Genomic DNA, 23,321 nt, shown 5'->3' on the forward strand with positions numbered 1-23,321 from the left:
TCAGACATGAAGCCAAGTCATGGAGGGCCTGGCAGGTGGTAGGACTTTCGTTTTGTACTGAGTGACCTAGGGAGATCCTGGAGGGTTCTGGGGAGAGGAATGACATGACCTTACTCAGGTTTTATGAGAATTACTCTGGTTACTGTGTTGAGAACATTGTGAAGGTGAGGGCAGGTAAAGGAAAAAACAGTAAACATTTAAATATCACTATCCTATAAACTATAATGGAATAAGATAAAAAAGATATAGACAGAAAATCAAGGTAGTCTCTGGTGACTGCCCACTTGTTTGTTCTGGTCACTGTGACTGCACACAGAGACCAAATCTCCCAAATAAAAGTCAGGGTTGGTTAACAGTGGTACGTGTGGCTATAATAACTAAATACTTCTATTTGCTTATTTAAATTCTCCTAAAACATAAAAAAACAGAATTGGTTTCCTAAATTACAGTTTTTGGCAGTGACTAAAGGTCACAATAAAGAACAGTAAGGCCCAACTTCCCATAGTTGCTTTTATTTTTCCCTAAAAAAAGGAGTCCATTTTCTTATACAGACATTCATTTATGTAAGACCCACATCAGGCTTTTTCTAAAGTGCCAAAACCCGTACAATCCCCATAACTTCAGGTGAGAATTATAATGGGCAGAAGAATGTATCAACTAAAATACTCAAGGCCATCTCAAATCCTGAAGTGTCCCTGGTTTCTGTGACAAGGGGGAATTTTGCTAGCAAATAATTGAATTAAAATCCAGGTAAATATGCTCTAAATCTTCATCTTCAGGTTCTTAATTCTTTAACATATTGTATCAGATTTTGTATTCAAATCTTATTTTGTAAAAAATGTTTTAATAATTCCTAGATAAATTTCATTCATTAATTTTCTATTTTATTCTCTATACTCTTCTTTGTTTTGTCTGTCTTCTTTTCTTTCCACAAATTCCCAAGGACAATCCCTAAAAAAACTATTAGTCCCAGTGTTCGGTTGGAGATAAATTTATTCCAACAATCCTCAGGTCTGTGGATGTCTAGAGTGTAAATCTGCAAGAGAGGAATACAAAGTTGTATTAATACCTAGTCTGGACTTTGGGTCATAACAAATAAACATGTTAACACGGAGGAGAAAACAGCAAATACAAAAAATACAAATATAAAAAATGAAAAATTAGCTGGGCACAAAGGCACATGCCTGTAGTCCCAGCTACTCAAGAGGCTGAGGTGGGAGGATTGCTTGAGGCCAAGAGGTCAAGGCTGCAATAAGCCGTGATCACCCTACCGCACCCTCCTAGCCTGGGTGAGAGAGTGAGACTCTATCTCAAAAAAAAGAAAAAGAAAAAGAAAAATTTACCATATTTTTCACTTGGAATCATCCAAGCTGTTTCTTAAGAACTTTCGGTTGAGGGTTGCATGAATGCTTGTGAGGCAACCCATACTGTTTTTAGTTCTAACTATTTGGAACGTTCTTCCTTATACTGACAGATCTAAAGTCTGTCTCCCTGCAACTCCTACCCTCCAGTTCTGGTTTTAGCATCTGCAGCAAAGTTTCTCAATGGAGAACAAGTCCCATCTGGGCAGGACAACTCTCTATAATGCAGGGCAATCTGGTGCAGCACAAGATATTGACTGTATCTGGCCATCATCCATATAGTCACCCCTCCTAGTTTATTATAACCAAAAATGCCCTCCCACATTTCTAAATCTCTCCTGTTCAGGGACCTACATTTAGGGAAGGGGAGCTAGAGACCTAAATCTGTTGCTAGTAATCTAGAACAAGCGTACTCCTTTTTCCCCATGGTAGCCCTGCAAATACACTAAGGAAGTCTCACGTATGTTCCTATCTTCCTTAGGCATGGGGGACTATTCTTTATTATGTGGTCTGCAGACTTACAATTATCATGATTTCCTTTCTCTTTAAATACTAAAAGGCTACGTCCATCTTTAAACACTGTATCGAAAACTGGACAGAGAGGCCAGGCGTGGTGGCTCATGCCTGTAATCCCAGCACTTTGGGAGGCTGAGGCGGGCGGATCACTTAAGGCCAAGAGTTTGCGATCAGTCTGGCCAACATGGCGAAACCCTGTCTCTACTAAAAAAATACAAAAATGAGCTGGGCATGATGGCGTATGCCTGTGGTCCCAGCTACTACGGAGGCTGAGGCATGAGAATCGCTTGAAACCAGGAGGTGGTGGAGGTTGTACTGAGCCAAGATAGTGCCACTTCACTCCAGCCTGGGTGACAGAGGGAAGACTCTGTTTCAAAACAAACAACAACAACAACAACAACAAAACTGGACAGAGGACCATAAATGCGATTTAAAATATAAAGTGGGCTCCAAGTATTTCTTTTTTCTTCCTTTGTTTTTGAGACACAGTTTCCTTCTGTCACCCAGGCTGGAGTGCAGCGGCACCATCTTGGCTCACTGTAACCTCTGCCTCCCGGGTTTCAAGTGATTCTCCTGCCTCAGCCTCTCGAGTGGCTGGAATTACAGGTGCACACCACCATGCCCAGCTAATTTTTGTATTATTAGTAGAGACAGGGTTTATCCATGTTGGCCAGGCTGATCTTGAACTCCTGACCTCAAGTGATCTGCCCACCTCGGCCTCCCAAAGTGTTGGGATTACAGGCGTGAGCCACTGCGCCTGGCCGAATATTCCTTATAGTATTTGTGATTGTCTTAATAATTTTTGCCTTCCTGTACTATTTAATATTCAGGTGTTTAAATATTAACATATACCCATTATCCAGACCAGACAATCAAATGACAATGTCAGCCCTCATGGAGCTGAGCTATGACCAAAAAGGGATGCTGAGAAATTCTGAAGGGAAAAATGGTGACATCCTGGAAAGTCACCAATTCACATTTTAGTTTTCACAGTGAGGAAAACAGTGGAGGGGACACAGCATATGGTTTACTTTACAGACATCAGATTCTGATTTCCTTCATACCATGTTATGTGAGTCTTGCCTATACTGATAGTAATTGGCAATAATCTGTATAAAATCAGTCATCTAAATACAGCTTCATGAATATCTTCTTTTTTTTTGTTTTTTTTGAGATGGAGTCTTGCTCTGTTGCCCAGGCTGGAGTGCAGTGGCGTGATCTTGGCTCACTGGAACCTCTGCCTCCTGGGTTCAAGTGATTCTCCCGCCTCAGCCTCCCGAGTAGCTGGGATTACAGGTGCCCACCACCATGCCCAGCTAACTTTTATATTTTTGGTACAGACGGGGTTTTGCCATGTTGGCCAGGCTGGTCAAACTCCTAACCTCAGGTGATCCACCATGAATACCTTTTTGATTCTGTTTAATGAAAATAACAATAACACTGATATAAAAATATAGTCAATTTATTAGCAAGTGATTTAATCAAAATTAGATTTAGTTCATTCATTTACAAGTCAACAATGTAGCTTCTCAACATAAGTTTCTGACAGGTAGGGGATGTGGTGTGGGTGAATATCCTGAAATGACAGCTTCCTGCTCTCTACTGGCAGAACTTTGACATGTTCCGCATTTCATGTCTTATCTGGCCTTGGTCTTTATGCCAGCAGAAACCAAATTTATGAATAATTAGTCTACTAACCATCACTAGAAACCCAGATTTTTTTTTAAAAGCTTTATCTGTCAGTTTGCTTTTAGAGTAATTCAACTCAAACCACAAGCTTCAGATATCACTGAAATTTTTCCAGACATGAATCAGAAGTAATTCCAGGAAAATCAGTGGGGAAAATTTGGATTTAGGCCTATATTATTTTTTAAAAATAATATACCTTGGCTGGGGTTGGTAGCTCACACTGGTAATCCCAGCACTTTTGGGAGACCAGGGCAGGAAGATTGCTTGAAGCCAGGAATTTCAGACCAGCCTGGGCAAAATCTCAAGACCCCATTTCTACAAAAAATAAAAAAATTAGCCAGGCATGGTGGTGCATGACTGTAGTCCCAGCTACCCAGGATGCTGAGGTGGGAGGATCGCTTCAGTCCAGGATTAGAGGTTGCAGTGAGCTGTGATTGCACCACTGCACTCCAGCCTGGATAACACGCTGGACAACCCTGTTTCAAAAAAAATTTAAAAATAAAATAAAATACTATAGCTAGCTTTCTTATAAGTTGAGGCCAGAGGGCAGGGGCGGTCTGTTAAAGGTAGTAGAAGCCAAGTAGTTGTTTAAGAAGTTCCTTGCCAGGTAAACACAGAGGGCATACTGTTTAAATAATTTTTATAATTTATACCAAGGAAATATGAGGGACAAATAAGAAAAAGGTCAAACCTGGTGAGTCAGATGGGCTCCTACAGCACCCAGGGCAGCGTAGTAGGGAGCAGTCTGTCCACTGTTCACACCCACTAGGCTCAGTGCCCCCAGCATTGCAACACTGAAGCCGCTCAGCCACGGCTTGGTATTTTCTCCGAACCGCAGAGCCGTTGACTTAAGACCAATCAAAACATCATCTCTTTTGTCCTAATATCAGAAAGAAAAATAAACTGTTTTTTGAGATTTAGTTCACACACCATAAAATTCACATTTTGAAGTATCAGATTTAGTGTTTTTTTGTATATTCACAAGGTTGTGCAACCAATTACCACTAACTACTTTCAGAAGAAATTGTCTTTTAAAGAACATGCAGATGTACCATAAGCGGTGAAAGATGACAGTAACTCAGAAACAGGCTGATCAGTAATGAATGTGCAGGCCAATCAAAGCTAAACACCACTGCTAAAATCACCACCCAGCTTCATTTCTATACACCATTATACTTGTTATAATCCTATAATGACTCTTAACCGTATTTTTAGTGTTAGGATTAAAATTCAGCTCTAATTCTTCCCATAGCTCCTCTCTACCTCAGAGTTCTCAAATCTCAGTAATCTCCTATACATTTTAGTTTCAATCTTGCAAAAGTCACAGATGTAGAAAAATGCTGACTTACCACCTAACCACATCCACTCATTTCCCACTTCTAGCCCAACCTATCCCTTGCCTTTCCTATCAAATCCTGTTTAGGTAGAGCTAGGTCTTGATGATATAACCACATGTAGCTGCCTGGTTTCTCCCAGCAAGTTTACTTGTAAGCATCTCCATATACTGTTGTAAATAATGATGGTCACGTAGTATCAGTGGCTGTATGCTGAACTCTCTGCACTGACCTACTGGCAGACAGCAACCTGACAGGCTCTCTTTTGGGGCCCAAATCCAAATAACAATGACGGTGGGTGTTTCTGTTTTTCCTTTCATACTAGAATCACCTTCAGGGTGCAAACTGTGTCTATAGTTATTATGTGAACCACAAAAGTGCCAATGAGTATGTGGTGTTTTCCTGAAGTTGTTAATCTAATTGGAGTACTGGTATCCTAAGCACTCATTCCAGACCTTACTGCAAAAAGTACAGGCATCTCTTCTAACCTGTAAGTCAAGTTTCACTTTGGAAGTAAGACTGATTACAGATCTGCCTTTTCATGATACTACAAATGTAGCAGGGCATAGGGGGTTTAGTGGAAGAAAACAGAATGAAATCCAGACATATTCATCAAGTAAATGACTGAGAATACATAATCATATTTCAGAAAAATACTGAGAAAAACTTTTTTGAAAAGTTTATAAATGTATTCTCAGAACATGTACTATCAAATCATCACACTGTATACCTTGAATATGCATAATTTTATTTGTCAATTACTTCTCATTAAAGCTGGGGGAGAGTTTATAAATGTAGAAGAAAAAAATGAGTTTTTAAAATGGAATTTATCAAAAAGGCAATATCAAAAGCTATAAAAATGCATATTATCCTTTAAGTCAATAATACCACTTCCAAAAATTTAACTGAAAACTCCTATTCAAGAAGTATTAATGATTAGAACAATATTACTTATACTTGTGAAAACTCATAAACAACTTAAGTAGCCAAAATAGAGAAACTTAATTTTTTTTCAATTATGGTACATCAAATTTATGGCATGTTAAATTGGGGCATGGACTATCTCATAGTCCATAGTCTTAAAGCGACAATGACAAAGAACTGGTAAAAATATGGGAAAATGTTCACTAACTACACCAAGTAAAAAAGTTGCATAATTCAATGATTAGAGGGACAGAAGAATGTAGTGGTTAAAAGCAGTCTCTGAACACTGGGTTTGAATTGCAGTTCTGCCACCCACTAACTGTGTGACATGGACAAATACTTCTTCACATATTTCCTCTTCTGTTAAATGAGGATAATGTAAGTACTTTCCTCAAACACTGTTGGGGGATTAAGTCTGTAAAGTACTTAAAACAGTGCCTGGCACGTACTAAATACTACTTTATTGCTTGTAAATAAAATAAATGAGTTGAATTTTGGTAAACACACTAAACATAAAAAAAATTTTGTTGGAGCCATGGAACTGTGAATGACTTTCTTTTTAGAAAAAAAAATTCTTCCTCCTTAATTTGGTTCTTAAAGTTCTTAAAAAACAACAACAAATTTTAGAAAAAAATGCTTTCTCCTTAATTTGGTTCTTTAAAAACAGCAACAACTAAACCAAAGTTAAGAAAAGATAATTTCTTTACCTGATGGGCATAAATAGTATCATATATTAGTGTCCACATAACTCCAGAAAAATAAAGAGGCAGGCAAACAGACGGATCACAGGAACCCTTGATAGCAGACCATCCAAGTAACGCTCCCCAATTAAATGTCAAGCCTACAATTAGCAAAACACAAAAAGGGGGAAAGTCTATATGTACTTTAGAATCCTAAAGGGAAGGAGTGGCATCGGAATGTGTTCAGTGCTCCTGGGTATCAGACTCTGTGTGTGCTGCTTTCTGTGGGTTCCTTCCTTAAACCCTTTCAACTCTCGGTGGTACTTATTAGCTCCATTTTACAAAAAAGAAAACAGGCTCAGAGAGGTTAATTAACAACTAAAGTAACAGAGCTAATAAAAAGAATAATATCCCCTAATTAAGTAAATAGGAGGTTTAAAGAGAAGATTTATCCCACCTAATATGGTGCACGGCACTACCAATAACAGTAGATGCTGGGATCTGAACTTACATCTATCTGACTCAAAAACCCATGTTCTTTCTGTTAGCACTCTGCCTCCCCTGTCAGCTACAGAAACATGAATATACATAGGAACACTGATTTATTCCACAAGGGCATCATCTCTGAGGACTGTAAACAAACACCTACATGTTGACAGCTCTCAAATCTCCACTTGCAAGCCTGATAACCCTCCTAAGCTCCAGACTGCATACTGAACAGTCTGCTGGACTTCTCTGCCTGCAAGTTGCTCATGTACCTTAAACTCAATGTGTCCCAGATATCTTTTCTCAGAAACCCCTTTTCTCCTCCTGTATTACCTATTTCCACTCATGTCCCCTCCTTAACTGATGAAGTGCCTCTCCTTTGTGGTCCCATAGCACTCCTGCCTGCCACGTTGTACTGCAATGACCTGTTTATCTGTCATCTCCATCTCCAACTCCTTAAAGATGGTCAGGGTGTTTTAGTCATTTTTATTTTCCCAGTACCTGCTGCAATTCCTAGCACGAAGTAAATGTAGGGGTTCAGTAAATGTTTGGAGTAAATATACCAGCTTCTTAATATTATCTTATAGATAGGAAATGTTTATATTGAGAATATAATTTCAAATTTAATAAAGAGAACATTCAATGAGAGGATCTTAGAAAAAGATAAATATTCTACCACAACTTTCCTGCAAATCAGGCTCACATCAATTTCTTGAGTTGCTTTTAGTTCTTTCATTTACCGAAAAAAATGATTCAAAGAACTAGAATCATCCTAGGAATAGAATAGAAAAGTCTGGGAATAGATATTTTTGCAGCAGATTCTGATACCTGCTTACCTAACTATCTTCCTTTCTTTTCACCAACAAGTATGTATTCAACATCTACACCGTGCCAAGTGCTATGCTAAATGCTGGGCCACAATTTATTAACCGGAGACCATAGGAGGCTCTCAACGTATTCTTGGTTGAATTAATGCTGCTGAAATAAGTAAGTGCCGGATTAGAATCCTATGGTAGCCCAGAAGAGACTGTCTAACTTCTTCCTGAGAGGCTTCACAGAATACGAGCTGTCTAAGCTATCACATACACTTTAACCCTTGTTTTCCTGCCACAGAGTGCTTCCTACCCCATTCCCCAAATTCTTCAGGGCATCTAGATCAAACATTTTTTCATGACATACCTAGATTTTTAAAAAAGCATTTCAGAAAGCAATGGCCAGGCGTGATGGCACACATCTATAATCCCAGCACTTTGGGAAGCCAAGGCAGGCAGATCGCTTGAGCTCAGGGGTTTAAGACCAGCCTGGCAACATGGCGAAACCCTGTCTCTACAAGAAATACAAAAATTAGCCAGACAGGGTTGTCAATGCCTGTAATCCTAGCTACTCAAGAGGCTGAGGTGGGAGGATCACTTGAGCCTGGGAGGTCAAGGCTGCAGTAAGCTGAGACGGTGCCACTGCACTCCAGCCTGGCAACAGAGCAAGACGCTGTCTCAGAGAAGAGGGGAGAGGAGAGTGTAGGGGAGGGGAGCAGTGGGGGAGAGAGGAGAGGAAAAAATAATGATGATGATGATAACCCTAATAAATATGCAATATTTCTGAACTAATAAAAATAGCTAACTGCTCTCCTTTAAAATATGAAAATCTACTATTGGTTAGGAAAATTACATGACTGATTTGTCATTTCATCTTTACCTATTTACCTATCTCTCCATAAAAGTGTAGTTTGCAAGTATCAAAGGAAATACTTTTAGTTATTGTAAGCTCACCCAAGGCTAGTTGAGGCCAGTATGAAATTCTTTTCATTAGTGGGTAGGTGATGACAAGAAGTAAGGATCCTGCTCCCAGAGCTATACTGAAAAGAGGAAAAACCATTAAAGTGATTATTACCACTACCTCTTAGAAACCACGAAATACTTTAAGACAATGACATAAGTAATACTAATTGGAAAATATATTTTATCTTAAATTATATTTTATGTAAGTTATCTTCCTAGCCTTTGACTTTCCCTGTTATAAAGGATGAGTAGAAAACTACTTTAAATGTTATAAAACAATCAAACAAAATAATAGCTAACACATACAGTACTATCATGTATTAGGCACTATTCTAAGTGAATCACACTTGTTAATTCATTATAATCTTCACAATGACTCCAAAAGGCAGGTATTATAATATAAAGTTTTATTCTCTTCCTTTTTTGCAGATGGGAAAACTGAAGCACAAAGAAATTAAGTAGTTTGCTAATTGTCATATAGCCAGTCATAGAAGAGCCTAGATTCAAACCTAAGGCAGTCTGGCTCCAGAGTCCAACCTATCAACCACCAAATGTTAACTACTCTCTGAACTGTTTGCAAACATTAAGGCATCTAATAAACTGAGATGTCCTAACTAATAATTAGAGTCAAGATATCCCTCCTTATATATATGATGCAGTGTTACTTTTCTAGAAAAAAGGAAACATCTATGAAAATGTGATAAAATAAGATGTTCTTAGGACCTCAAAGTTTATCTTCCCTCCTTACATATATGATGCAGTGTTACTTTTCTAGAAAAAAGGAAACACCTATGAAAATATGATAACATAAGATGTTCTTAGGACCTCAAAGTTTATCTAACACTACCCCTTCCAGAAATAACCTTCCAAAGGTATTTTCATGTAATTGATGCTATCAGGGCAAGGCATGCAATTAAGTCTAGTCTCTATAAAGTAACTTTTTGTCTTTCTTCTATCGCATTGAAGGACTTTGTAAACCGCAATCTGATACACAAAAGTTTCGTTTTGTCTTGTTTAGGAGATATAGGAATGAGTCCTCCCACTTCTTTCTTCAGTCATTGATTAGTAACACCACCCTGGGAAAGACATAGTTCCTCTTTTTGCAAAATGAGTATAATCACTTCTGCTTTAAGTCTACTTTAGAGATACTGTCAACATAAATAAAATTATACATATATGTGTGGGTGTATACACACACATCCATGCACGCACTTAGAAAACCTATGAAATTGCCTTGTGTCCTTAGGGAATGTAGTACAAATACTGAAGGTGGTTCAAAACAAATTAAATGTTCATTTCTTAACTCCTTTGGCTGAAAGCATTCTTGAAGCAGATTTAAAAATGTGTGGTGAGTTACTTACACTTGCTAACTTACAGATGCTTAATAAGTAGCAAATGAACAACTTTGTGATAAAGATATTTCATTTTATTCCTATTTTCTCCATTTCAAAGGAGAGATTTTATACATGATGTGGAAAACGTTTAATATACCTGTAGTAATTTAGACACAGAAGAACACCCAGTGCCAGGGTTAGCTGTCCCCCAAGAAAAACAAAGGACTGAAAAGTTGAAATGTCTCCAGCGGCTATTGGACGATTGGCTGTTCTTGTAACCTTAAAACATAAAAACAGACACCTTAGCTTCATGTAATGACTCAATCATTTATTTAAACATTTAATGAAGAGACTGGCCCATGGTAGGCACAAATATGAATGAAGAGAGAAATCAACATTTTAAGTACTGTCAGGAATCAAAACTTCATATTTAAAATAGCTTTGAAAAGAACTAAAAATTCCCATCACTCATTCTCTTTTCTCCCATCCCCATCTCTAAACAAACAAAACAAAGGAACTTCCTGGCTGGGTGCAGTGGCTCAAGCCTGTAATCCCAGCCCTTTGGGAGGCTGAGGCGGGAGGACTGTTTGAGGCCATGAGTCCAAGACCAGCCTAGGCAACATAGGGAGGTGCTGTCTCTACAAAAAAAAAAAAAAAAAAAAATTAGCCAGGTATGGTGATGTGTCCCTGTACCCAGCTATTGGGGAGGCTGAGGTAGGAGGATTGCTTGAGCCTAGGAGGTTGAAGCTGCAGTGAGTCATGATTGCACCAAGCTCTCCAGCATGGGTGACACAGCAACCCTGTGTCAAATAAATAAATAAATAAATAAATAAATAAATAAACAAAGCAACTTCCTTATCAGCTATTTAGCTATAACATGTTCAATTTCCACAGAGAAAGCCTAAAATATTTACGAAGTGGCACAATCTCACCTCACTGCAACCTCTGCCTCCCGGGTTCAAGCGATTCTCCTGTCTCAACCTCCCAAGTAGCTGGGATTACAGGCATCCACCACGACCCCTGGCTAATTTTTTGTATTTTTAGTAAAGACAAGGTTTTACCATACCGGCCAAGCTGGTTTTGAACTCCTGACCTCAAGTGATCCACCTGCCTTGGCCTCCCAAAGTGGCAGGATTATAAGCGTGAGCCACGGTGCCCAGCCCTTTTAATCTTCTTAACGGGGTCCTTAACAGATAAAAATTTGCTGATGAAGTGCAAATTCAATTTTTCCTATTATGGGTTGTGCTTTTCGTATTTCTCACAGCTTTCAAGATTTTAAAATTTTCTTTAGTTTTCAGAAGTTTGACTATAATGTATTCAGGTGAGGATTCTGTGTGTTTATCGTGTCTGGAGGTTGCTCACCTTCTTAAATATGTAGGTTTATGTCTTTTGCTAAATTTGGGGCTTTTACAGCCAACATTTCTTCAATCATTTTTCAGCCCCAACCCCTTTCTCCTGTTTTTCCAAGACTCATGAAACAAATATTAGATCATTTGTTATAGTCCAAAGGTCTTCAATTTTTCAGTCTATTTTCTGTTTTCCAGATGGTGTCATTTCTATTATTCTATCTCCAGTTCACTGATTCCTTCCTCTGTCCCCTCCATTCTGCTGTTGGGCCCATCCACTGAATTATTATTACAATTATTATATCTTTCACTTCTAAAATTTCCATTTGGTTCTCCTTTATATTTTCTATTTCTTGGCTGAGAGGTGGTATTTTTCATTTGTTTCAAGAATGTTTGTAATTGCTCACTGAAGCATATTTATGATTGCTGCTTTAAAAATCTTTCTAAGAAATCCTAACATCTCTGCTATCTCAGTGTTGTTCATCTGCTGATTGTCTTTTTTTCACTCAAGTTGAGATTTTCCTAGTTTTTGGTATGACAAATGATTCTTAACTGAAATCTGGACATTTAAGTATTATGTCATGAGACTATGAATCTTATTTAAACCTTTTATTTCAGTTGACTTTTTTTGACACTGCTCTGGCAAAAGAAAGGGGTGGGAGATGCTGCCTAATTGCTACCAGCTGGGGTTACAAGCTCACGTTCCCAACCTGGTTTCCACTGGCCCCTGCCAAGTAGGCTTTTTTTTTTTTTAATTATTTTTTATTTTTTTCCTGTCTGTGCCCAATGACATTTCCAGATTTCTGGCTTCTTCAGTTCCAAGTCTGGGATATATGAAGAAAAACAAAATCTAGGAAATTCTTTGGGTCCTGAGGTCCCTAGCCAGTCTGCCACCTTTTCTCCACAGTCCTCTTATGTTTGTTTTATATATAATGTCCAGGCGTTTTAGTCATACTTAGTGGTAAGAATAGGGAAAATACATCTATTCCATCTTCCTGGAAGCAGAAGTCAAAATCTATGTAATTAGTTTTAACTCTAGTCAAGAGTGTCGGATGTAAACGTTTAGAGGAGAGTCTGTCTACCAAATAAGACAAAGCAATTCAGAATTTTGCAGTTTGCCTTCAAATATTTAATCTCAAATGTTCAGTTATCTAAACAAACCCATGCTTCATAAACTGTTACTAATTTATGGGACTATTTTTCATTTTCTGGAAGGCTTATACTAAGCTAGAAATTTTTTGAAGTGATGAACTACTATTAACATGTTCAAGAATTACCTTGAAATGATACATGCCAGAAGCCTCATTGATATATATTTTTATATATATTTATATATATATTTTTATATATAATATATATTTTTTATATTATATATATAAAATATATATTATATGTAATATATATTTTATATATAAAATATAAAATATATATTTTATATATAAAATATAAAATATATATTTTATATATAAAATATAAAATATATATTTTATATATAAAATATAAAATATATATTTTATATATAAAATATAAAATATATATTTTATATATAAAATATAAAATATATATTTTATATATAAAATATAAAATATAAAATATAAAATATATAATATATATAATATATATTATATATTATAATATATATTATATATTATATATAATATATATTATATATTATATATAATATATAATATATATTATATATAATATATAATATATATTATATATATATAATATATAATATATATTTTATATATATAATATATATTATATATTTTATATATATAATATATAATATATATTTTATATATATAATATATAATATATATTTTATATATATAATATATAATATATATTTTATATATATAATATATAATATATATTTTATATATATAATATATAATATATATTTTATATATATAATATATAATATATATTTTATATATATAATATATAATATATAATATAAAATATAATATATATATACATATTCATATATATACATATAGAGTGTACAGAATAAAACTGACCAGGATGTGTGAACCTCCAAATCAAGAAAGTGTGTATCTCATATGTTTGTTGGTTGCTTGTATGTCTTCTTTTGAAAAATGTCTGTTCATGTGCGTTGCCTACTTTTTAATGGGGTTATTTTTTTCTTGTTGTTTGAGCTCCTTGTAGATTCTAGACATTAGCCCTTTGTTGGACACATTGTTTGTAAATATTTTCTCCCATTCTGCAGGTGGTCTGTTTGCTCTGTTGATTATTTCTTTTGCTATGCAGAAGCTTTTTAGTTCAATTAAGTCTCATTTGTCTATTTTTGTTTCTGTTGTGTTTCCTTTTGGGGACTTAGTCAGATATCACTAATCATCAGAGAAATGCAAATTAAAACCACAGTGAGATACCATCTTCTACGCCAGTCAGAACGGCTATTAGAAAGTCAAAAAACAGATGTTGGTGAGGATGTGGAGAAAGGGGAACACTTATACACAGTTGGTGGGGCTGTAAATTAGTACAATCTCTATGGAAAACAGCATGGAGATTTCTCAAGAACTAAAAACAGAACTACTAATTCAACAATCCCACTAGTGGGTATCTACCCACAGGAAAAGAAATCATTTTGCCAAAAAGACACCTGCACTCATACAATATCACAGCATTATTCACAATAGCAAAGTCGTGGAATCAACCAAAGTGTCCATCAATGGATGACTAGAATAAAAAATGTGGTATACATACACCATGGAATACAAGGCCATAAAAAAGAATAAAATCACGTCATTTGCAGCAACATGGATGGAACTCGAGGCTATTATTCTTAGTGAAATTACTCAGAAACAGAAAGTCAAAACCACATGTTCTCACTTATAAGTGGGAGTTAAACAATGGGTACACAGAGACATACAGAGTGGAATAATAGACACTGGAGACTCCAAAAGGTGGGAGGGTGGGAGGGGAGTGCAGGATGAAATACTACCCATTAGGTCATACTACATATGGGTACACTAAAAGCCCAGACTTCACCACTACACACTGTATCCACATAACCTGACTGTAACTGTACCCCTAAATCCATAAAAACAAAAACATTTTTAAAGAAAAAAAAAGGACAGTGTGCATGTCTTGGCAAATTAAGGCATCCCAGTTGTGTCAGAGAAATGCTTTACCATACAGCTCCTGCCACTCTTCTACTACACCCCATATCCTCCAGCCACACGCAGACCATGTAGTTGCTGCTATCAAACACATACTCATCTCACAGCCGTGCCTCTGGACCTGCTGTTCCCTCTGTCTAGAAACACCTTCACCCTCTAGCCCACTCTTTTTTTGCCATCCTATTCTTTCAGAGTTCAAAGGTCACCCCGGCCTGGAAAGTTATCTCTAACCCTCTCCCTTAGGTTGAGGTAAGTGGTCTTCAGCAAGTTCTCTGGTGAACACTATTCTCAAAAGACTTCTACTGTTTTATAATAACTAAACCCTGAATGTCAGGAATGTTGTATTTCATTGATGCAATCCTAGAACCTGCCACTGGGTCTTCCACATAGCAAGTACCGAATAAATGTTTTTGAATTAAAAAATAGATTAATGGCCAGGCGCGGTGGCTCATGCCTGTAATCCCAGCACTGTGGGAGGCCGAGGCAGGTGGATCACCTGAAGTCGGGAGTTCGAGACCAGCCTGACCAACGTGGAGAACCCCTGTCTCTACTAAAAATACAAAATTAGCCGGGCATGGTGCTGCATGCCTGAAACCCCAGCTACTGAGGAGGCTGAGGCAGGAGAATCGCTTGAACCTGGGAGGCGGAGGTTGCGGTGAGCTGAGCTCGCACCACTGCACTCCAGGCCTGGGCAACAAGAGTGAAACTCCATCTCAAAACACACACACACACACACACACACACACACACACACACACACACACACACACGTAACACTATTCTATTAACTAAAAATTATTATAGGTATGCCTTGCTTAAGGAAAATTCAGACTACATAAAAGGTAAACTAGGATCGATTATTAACTTTATATAAGATTATTCACTTTTTATAATTCAATGTGGGTTTCTTTTAAAATCAAATTTCAATTGATTATTTACTCAAGCATTTAATGATCTTGTACTAATTATGGCATAGTTGCTAAGATAAAAAGGCAAATAAGATGGCCCCTTTCCTTGAGAAAATAACTGTCTGTTGAAGAACAAGGAAATAATTATACACATGCATTATAACAGGTACAAAAAAAAAATCCAGTGAAAAATAATGCATCAAGTTCTTAACCGAAGTTTTCTCTAGGAGATAAGAGGAGGAGATAAGGACAACTTGCATTTTCATTGGTTGCAATTCTATATTATCTACATTTTTCAGAACAAGCATGTATTATTTTTCTAAGGAGAAAAAATGGGTAAAGTTATGTTTTTAAAAGAAACAATTACAGGAAACACTAACAAGGGCTGCCTTGATTCGCTTGATTTACATAAGAATAGTTAGGGCTCTAAAACACATCTCAAAGGAAGGGATGACAGATCTTCGGACACTTGAAGGTTCAGGATGGATTTTTCACTTTCACTCCTAACCTTTAACTCCCTCACCCTCAGTCTTCCAAATTCTCAATTCACTTTATAATAATAAAGTACACACCTTGCCCCTGGGGCCACTCTTGTGTTGAGAAAGGCAGTATTGTACTCTGCACTTTGCAATACCAGCTATTCAACTGATCCTGGCATTTTCCATGCTGGATTTCTGTGGTCACTGAATGATCTTTTTGCTTTATATGGCATTCAAAAGTGATACCACTATGTTATTCTGCAGAATTGAGAAGAGCCTCTCTATTCCTTTTCAGGATGAAATTACCTTTTTATCATAGTCCTGGTCCCACATGTCATTAATAGTACAGCCTGCTCCACGCATCAGAATAGCTCCAGTGCCAAAGAGGGAGAGCATGTACCAATCTGGAAAACAACCTGGTTCAGCTGCCAAACCAATGCTCCAGGTACATGGTAAATACAGAAGCCAGGTTCCTAAGCAAAAATAAAAAGACAAAAAAGGTACAAATTTAAGTCAGTTAATTGTTTTCATTTGTTTAAACACCACATACCAAAGAAATAAAGAACACTATAAGTCAAAAAAACAAATGACAAAACTGAGAAAATAAATTTGCGACTCAAATCACAAAGGACCCCTTACTACGCAGAGTGCCTAGAAGAGATCAACAGTCCAATTAAAAAATAGACAAAAACATAATAAAAATTCACATAAAAAGAAATACAAATGGCTCTTATACATATGAAAAGATACTCAACTTTGAGAAACACATATGAAAACTACATTGAGATAAAAATTTTCACCTATCACTGGCAAAACCCAACGTCTGACAACACACTCTAGGGAGTTGAATACTCTTATGTATTTCTAATGAGGTTACAAAATGGCCCTACCTTTGTGAAGGACAACTTAAAAATTGTTTATTGTGCATTTATATGTGTATATAAATATATATATATGTACCTACATATAAAACATTCAAGCGTGAATGTTAATATGCTCAAAGACTGTGTCAGGAAGAACACACTAGAAACATATAATAATGGTTGCTTCTGGGTAGGGGAACTGCGTGGACAGGAGACAGGGGTAAGAGACTTGCCTTTCACTCTATACCCTGGCACCTTCTGAATATTGTATCATATATACACATTACCTACTCAAAAAAGTTAGCAAAATTTCCTTTACTGTTGTTAGTACAATACACTAAGACGGTCTAGTTTTTTTTTTTTTTTTTTGAGACAGCATCTCACTCTGTCACCCAAGCTGGCGTACAATGGCATAATCGTAGCTCACTGTGGCTTCAAACTCCTGAGCTCAAGTGATCCTCCCGCCTCCGCCTCCCTAGTAGCTAGAACTACAGGCGCAAGCCACCATGCCCAGGGAATTATGTTGCCCAGGTTAGTTCCAAACTCTTGGCCTCAAGTAATCGTCCCACCTTGGCCTCCCAAAGTGCTGGGATTATAAGTGTTAGTTTTTTTGTTATTTTGAACTGAGTACTTTGCAGCTACATGTACAAATGGGGTTAGTTCTTAGTACTTAACCAATAAACTAGATGAAATTAAGATAAAAGCAAATAGATTATATAAAACACTTCAAATATGAACTTTAATATTCTACTTCTAAAAGAAAGTCTTTCAACTGATATTTGGATATGCTGCCTATTAGATAAATTCTGAGCTTTCCTTCCCTATAGAGGGATACAAGAGAAAAGGGATTTGGGGCTAAAGAAAGTTCAGATCCTGAAGAAAAATGGTCAAATGACTAAAGTTCCTGTAATCATGTTTAAGCTTCACTAAGTTTAAGCTTTATTCATTTAGACATATTTATGAAGCATATACTCTGTGCCAGAACTACGCTAAGAACTGGGAATACAATGGTGGCTAAGAGAAAGGGGGCTTCTGCCTTCATGCAGCTCATAAATCAAAAGAAAGAAATACAGTTAAATAAGCAATAACAATAAAAGATCCAACAACAGGACAAGAACAGGGTCCTACAAAGGCATAAAACAAAACTATCTAAGTTAGTTAGCTAGTTTTGGGAGGAGGGAGAGAGGAATCAGAGGGTCTTTTCCAAAGGGGATCTAAATTTACACAACAGAAAAGTCAAGGAGAAGCCTCAAGCTAAAACCTTGAGAAATGGTCAGTCCAGACCTGATTTCAGGTTGTCCTGGACAGACTCATACTTGGTGCACTCCACAGTAACAATGGCTAACATTTACGGAGTGCTCACAAAGCGTCAGGCAGTGTTCTAAATGCTTTATATGTCTAAACTTATTTAATCTTCAATGACATCTTTATATTAAACTTATTTATTTATATATTTATATTAGAGACAGGGTCTGGCTCTCTTGCCGAGGCTGGAGTGCAGTAACAAGGTCATAGTTCACTACAGCTTCTGACTTCCAGGCTCAAGTAATACTTCCACCTCAGCCTCCCAAGTAACATCTTTACATAGGAGGTACTGTTAATAACCCTATCTTACAGATGAGGAAACAGATAAACAGAGTGGTTTAAGCAAAACACAGTAGGTTTAACTACTTTCTTTACCCTGGAGCTATGAGTATAGTTCACAAGGGACAGAGGAATAGCTGATCCTATCCTCCTAGGCTAGAGAAGAGAGAATACCACTTTCACAGCTATTATTTCCTGGTACAATTAGAACAGAAGGTTCCACTAAAAAGAAAAAAATTCTAGACAGAAAGACGTGTAACCAGTTATAGTGTTTTCTGTCAGGAACAAAACTTCCTTGGCCAAAAATCTGTATTAAAAGTACCGTATTCACTTACTGATAGGAATCTGTAGAGCTCCCCTACAGATGACAAGGGTTCCTACAGTGAAGGGGAAAGTAAGAAGACTTCTCAGTTCTATGTCTGCCACTTGTAAGCTGAGTGACACTAGACAGTAAAGTATCTTAAGGCTTAAGTCTTTGTTTCATCTGTAAATGAGGGAAGAGAACAGCTACCTCACAGAGTCATTAAGAGACAACAATATTAATGATGTTATGACAACTGTAATAACAGATACATGGCACTTACTGTTCCAGGTGGTTTCACAGAACACTTTTGACTCTCACAACAAGCCTATGAGATAGGCACTATTTTTATTACAACCATTTTACAAATACAGAAACTGACGCAGAGAGGGAGTAATTGTGCCCAAGACCACACAGGTAAAAAAAGGCTAAGGTGGTATTCCAACCCAGACAGTCTGGCTGCAGTCTGTGTCCTAAGTCCAATGCTGTCACTCTGTACTCCCTAAATCTCTCCATACACTTCAGTTTCACCTGTTCTTTTGTCCCTACTGATTCCTAGCAATGTTTTTTTTTTTTGTCTTCCATACGACACTTTCATTCCCCATACTTTTCTGTGAAGACGCAGAGGTAGCAAAGACAAGAGACAAGTAGATTGCAAAAAGAAATGTTTTTGTAGAAAAGGGAAAAACTCTATGGGAGATGAAATAAAATGAGCAAGTTCTGAGGGGTGATGGACAGATCAAAGACAGATGATCTTCAAGACAACATAATCACCCATAAATGTGATAAAACAAAAAATTACACTTCCAATTTGGTGGAAAGAGTGCCACCTGCTGAAACTTTCTGGAATAAGGTAGTTTAGCCCATTTGAAAGAAGCTGTAATGCCTTCTCAAAAACAATGAAACCTACTATTGATCAATGAAGGTAACAAGATATAACTTCAACAAAGTAAAACAACGAACACACAATTATCCCACAAAATAAGAATTTAAATAAAGAATTATCAAACCTGGAATTCTACTCCTGTCAATTATTGTTTCTGGCATATGGTAGGGGTTCAAAATACATTTGTTGAGTGAATTCTAACATAGTACTATTTAGTTTTCTGAAAAATCCTGTAATGATCACCTTATTTAGAACCAAACCATGCAGGCTGGTATCTTCCAAACATACACAATCTGTAAGTACAATTTTCTCCATTCCCCCACTTCTAAGATAATAATGGCTATTTCTTCAGCACATATTATGACAGGCACTGTTCTAAGCACTTAACATGTATTAATAAATTTTCGTGACCTCATAACGTCCATATTATCATTAATAGTATCTTCATTTTACAGATGAAAAACGGATGCCCAGAGAGGTGAAGTAATTTATCCAAGGTCCCTCAGATGAGCAGAGTGGAGGTTCACATCCAAGAGGTCTGGCTCCAAAGTTTTGCTCATAACCCTTTTGTTGCCTTCTGTTACATGGTGGAAGGTCCAGCCACTAAGATAGAAGCCAGAGGTTTAACTGGGGAAATGGGAATAATGGCAGATGTTCATCTATGAGGCTACATTGCCACTCCATGCCACAGACTCCAAGAACAGAATTACAGCCAGGCTTCAGATTGGAACTGGGCTTGGAAATGCATGCCTCTTAACGTGAATGTGGCCCCAAAACTCATGGGGGTCATACACAGCCTCCCAATGATGGCAGGGCTGTGCCTATCATTCAGTAGGCTTTTATGCTTTGATAGCTGATTGTTATAACTTAGTGCTCTAATCCCAAATAGGTCGTGCATAAATCTAGAATACCAAAAGCAAGGCCTAATTCGGGTCTTGTATGGGCAAAAGTGGAGTAAATGTACCTAGGCCTTTGAATACATCTCCATACACGCAATGGCAAATGTCATCATCTAGATTGGCTGGAGTTCATCCTTCACTTCTTCCTCCACGCTATCCAGCTTCTTCAGATACGTTCTTGTCTAGTCTCGTTTCCCATTTTCCACACCCACTTGGTGTTCCAGGTCAGGCTCGTATTCTTAGTGTTCTAACACTCCACCCTTGGGTCTTTGCAAAAGTACTTCCCGCACTAAGATCTCTTCCCTCCTCTGCAAAATCAACTTGTCCTTTGGAGTATAATTTCTTCTCGAAACTTTCCAGCAAGGGATCCACAGTAATTTCTCTTTTTCCTGTAGCACTTGCTTTTGTATCACTCATATTTGATCCATATTTTCCTAGCTCACCAAATAGTCTTTTTCAACTAGACCAGGGTTCCTTGAAAGCAAAGGGTTTCCATAGCTTTTTCTATCTCTATGGCCGGACAACGTAGTAGGAACTTATTAATTCACTTAACACTACTGGAGAAGCCAATCAACAAGCGCATAAGGTTAGGTAGTGGTGAGTGCTATTAAGAAAAATTGCGGATAAAGCGATAGAAAGTGAGGTTGGTAGGTGTTAATTAAAATAGGAAGGTCAGGAAAATCTTTCTGTCGGGGACGATTGTAAGCTGACAGGCAGTCCGTAAGTGCTGTCCCTGCTGCGTTCAAATGAATTAAATCTTTGCCTTATGGGTGATGCAGGTAAAAGAGCTCCGACTCAGCATCAAAACACAGAGTTCTTCTGGTCTGGCTCTGACGAGGAGCCTTAGTTTCCTCAGCGTCTTAACTGTCTTAATTATTGTCTTTGTGGGCCTTACAAGATTGCGGGGAGGATCAAACATTCTAATAAATGAAGGAGGGCCACGAGAACGGAACCTTCCGCTTGAGTCATCATTTAAGTGGAATGAGAATTATCTTGCCCGCTTCAGGTGCTCAGGATGCAGACAGACGTGAAACTGGCGGATCCTTTAGGAGACTGTCCTGACTGCGTGTCCTGAGGTGACTCGCCCCAGGGCGCACGGCAGCCGGCAGCCAAGCTCAAGCTTTCAGGCTCTCATTTCAAAGTGTCCCGAGGTGACTCGCCCCAGGGCGCACGGCACCCGGCAGCCAAGCCCAAGCTTTCAGGCTCTCATTTCCATCACGCCCCGGCCAGCCGCCGCGGACAGCTCCGCCGAGCCGACTCGGAGGCTGCTACTTGCAAATTCCCGGGCTGCCCGCCCGCCCGCACTCACCAATGGGCTTGTCCAACCGCATGAGGCGCAAGTACGGCTGCAGGGGGCGGGGCGCAGAGTCCACCACCGCCGCCGCGGACAAACTGAGCTGGCGCCCGCGCGGCTCGGGACAGGCGGGGGGCTGCAAGTCACCACCGTGGGGCGCGCCTGCCGTACGCGCCAGGGCGAAGGAGCGGCCCCGCCAGCCCGGCAGCCACGCCAGTGCCACAGCTCGCAGGCCCCGCGCGAACCCCGCGGCTCGCGAGCCCAGCATGGCGCTGGTGCGGCCGGGACGAGCTCGGATTGACGTCATTCCCCGGCAGGCATGCGCAGTGGCACCCGCAGGATGCAATCCAAGTCGGCCAGGCTGGGCGGCGGTGTGGGCAGAACCTTTCCTCATCCTTACTTGTGAAATTGGGGTCATCGTGGTCGCTTACTCTAGGGAGGAATACTTAATGAAAAAGGAATTTCTACTGGCAAAAGGCAAAAAAATTACAATAAATTTAGTTGTAATTTTTTACAACTCGATCTCGATTGACTTTGTGGTTCCATTATCGGGCAACACTTAGAACGGGGTCTCTGAGGAAACAAACAAAAAATAGAATCGGGTAACACCTTATTCTATAAAATAGAATAAGTGTTCCAAAGAGTCGAGCGGAGGAAGTTGGCTTTATAGACAGAAGAAGGGCTGAAGAAAGCAGAAGCAGAGAACCAAAAGCGGATTGGTCACTTCAAATTACTTTCATTGCGAGGCGGGGACAGGGAGACAACAATAGAGAAATAACGGATTGGTTAACATTAGGTTACACCAGGTTAAGGACTAAAACAGGAAACTTAATTGTCATGACGATTGCATTTTGAAACGGCCTGGTTGGAAAATTGGCTGTTGTCTCTCTTTCCTGACTTCTCAGAATGTCAGATACAACTTAGTTTTAGTTTGGTGACTTGGAACTTTAGCATGGGTGCCTCTTGATTCTTAGTCTGATCTGTTGGGACCTAGTGCAGGAACTTAGTTCAAAACAATGGCCCCCTATAATTTAACCCTATTATCAGCTTTCTCCATAAAATGAAAAGGATAGTGTTTATTCATATGGAACAGTTGTACCAGGAAAAAAAAAAAAAAGCTTTGAAAAACCTACTGAATCCAAAAGAAGAATTTGCGTACACGTTTAGCCATTAAAAAAAAAAGGGCACCAAGTGGCCACATACAAGACTGTAAATTAAAATCGCATTCAGGGTTAAGGGATGTTCATTACACAAGTGAAAATTTTAAGTTTGACAGCCCTTCAAAGGAGTTTTTGTAATCAGCAGACAACCAGCATGTGTGATGCTAAGAACCTGAAGCTGAAAAGTCTGGTCAGCACAGAGTCTTGCTCTGTCATCCAGGCTGGAGACCAGTGGAGGGATCATGGCTCACTGCAGCCTCCACCTCTTGGGCTCAATCGATCCTCCCATCTCAGCATTCTAAATATCTGGGACCACAGACACGAGCCACCATGGCTGGCTAATTTTTTAATTT

General features: G+C 38.4%; 1 protein-coding gene across 1 annotated transcript; it reads right to left on the reverse strand.

The window, feature by feature from the left end:
- Positions 1-496: 496 nt before the first annotated feature.
- COQ2 (coenzyme Q2, polyprenyltransferase) lies at positions 497-22,511 on the reverse strand. Its single transcript, XM_019026115.4, has 7 exons — positions 21,824-22,511; positions 16,288-16,454; positions 10,257-10,378; positions 8,757-8,842; positions 6,532-6,665; positions 4,258-4,446; positions 497-1,036 (listed from the first exon to the last, which is right to left on the reverse strand). Exons 1-7 carry the CDS (start codon positions 22,224-22,226, stop codon positions 872-874), a joined length of 1,266 nt encoding a protein of 421 aa, XP_018881660.1. The 5' UTR covers positions 22,227-22,511; the 3' UTR covers positions 497-871.
- Positions 22,512-23,321: the final 810 nt, after the last annotated feature.

Source organism: Gorilla gorilla, chromosome 3 (genome assembly GCF_029281585.2).
Source record: "Gorilla gorilla gorilla isolate KB3781 chromosome 3, NHGRI_mGorGor1-v2.1_pri, whole genome shotgun sequence".
Lineage (NCBI taxonomy): Eukaryota > Metazoa > Chordata > Mammalia > Primates > Hominidae > Gorilla > Gorilla gorilla.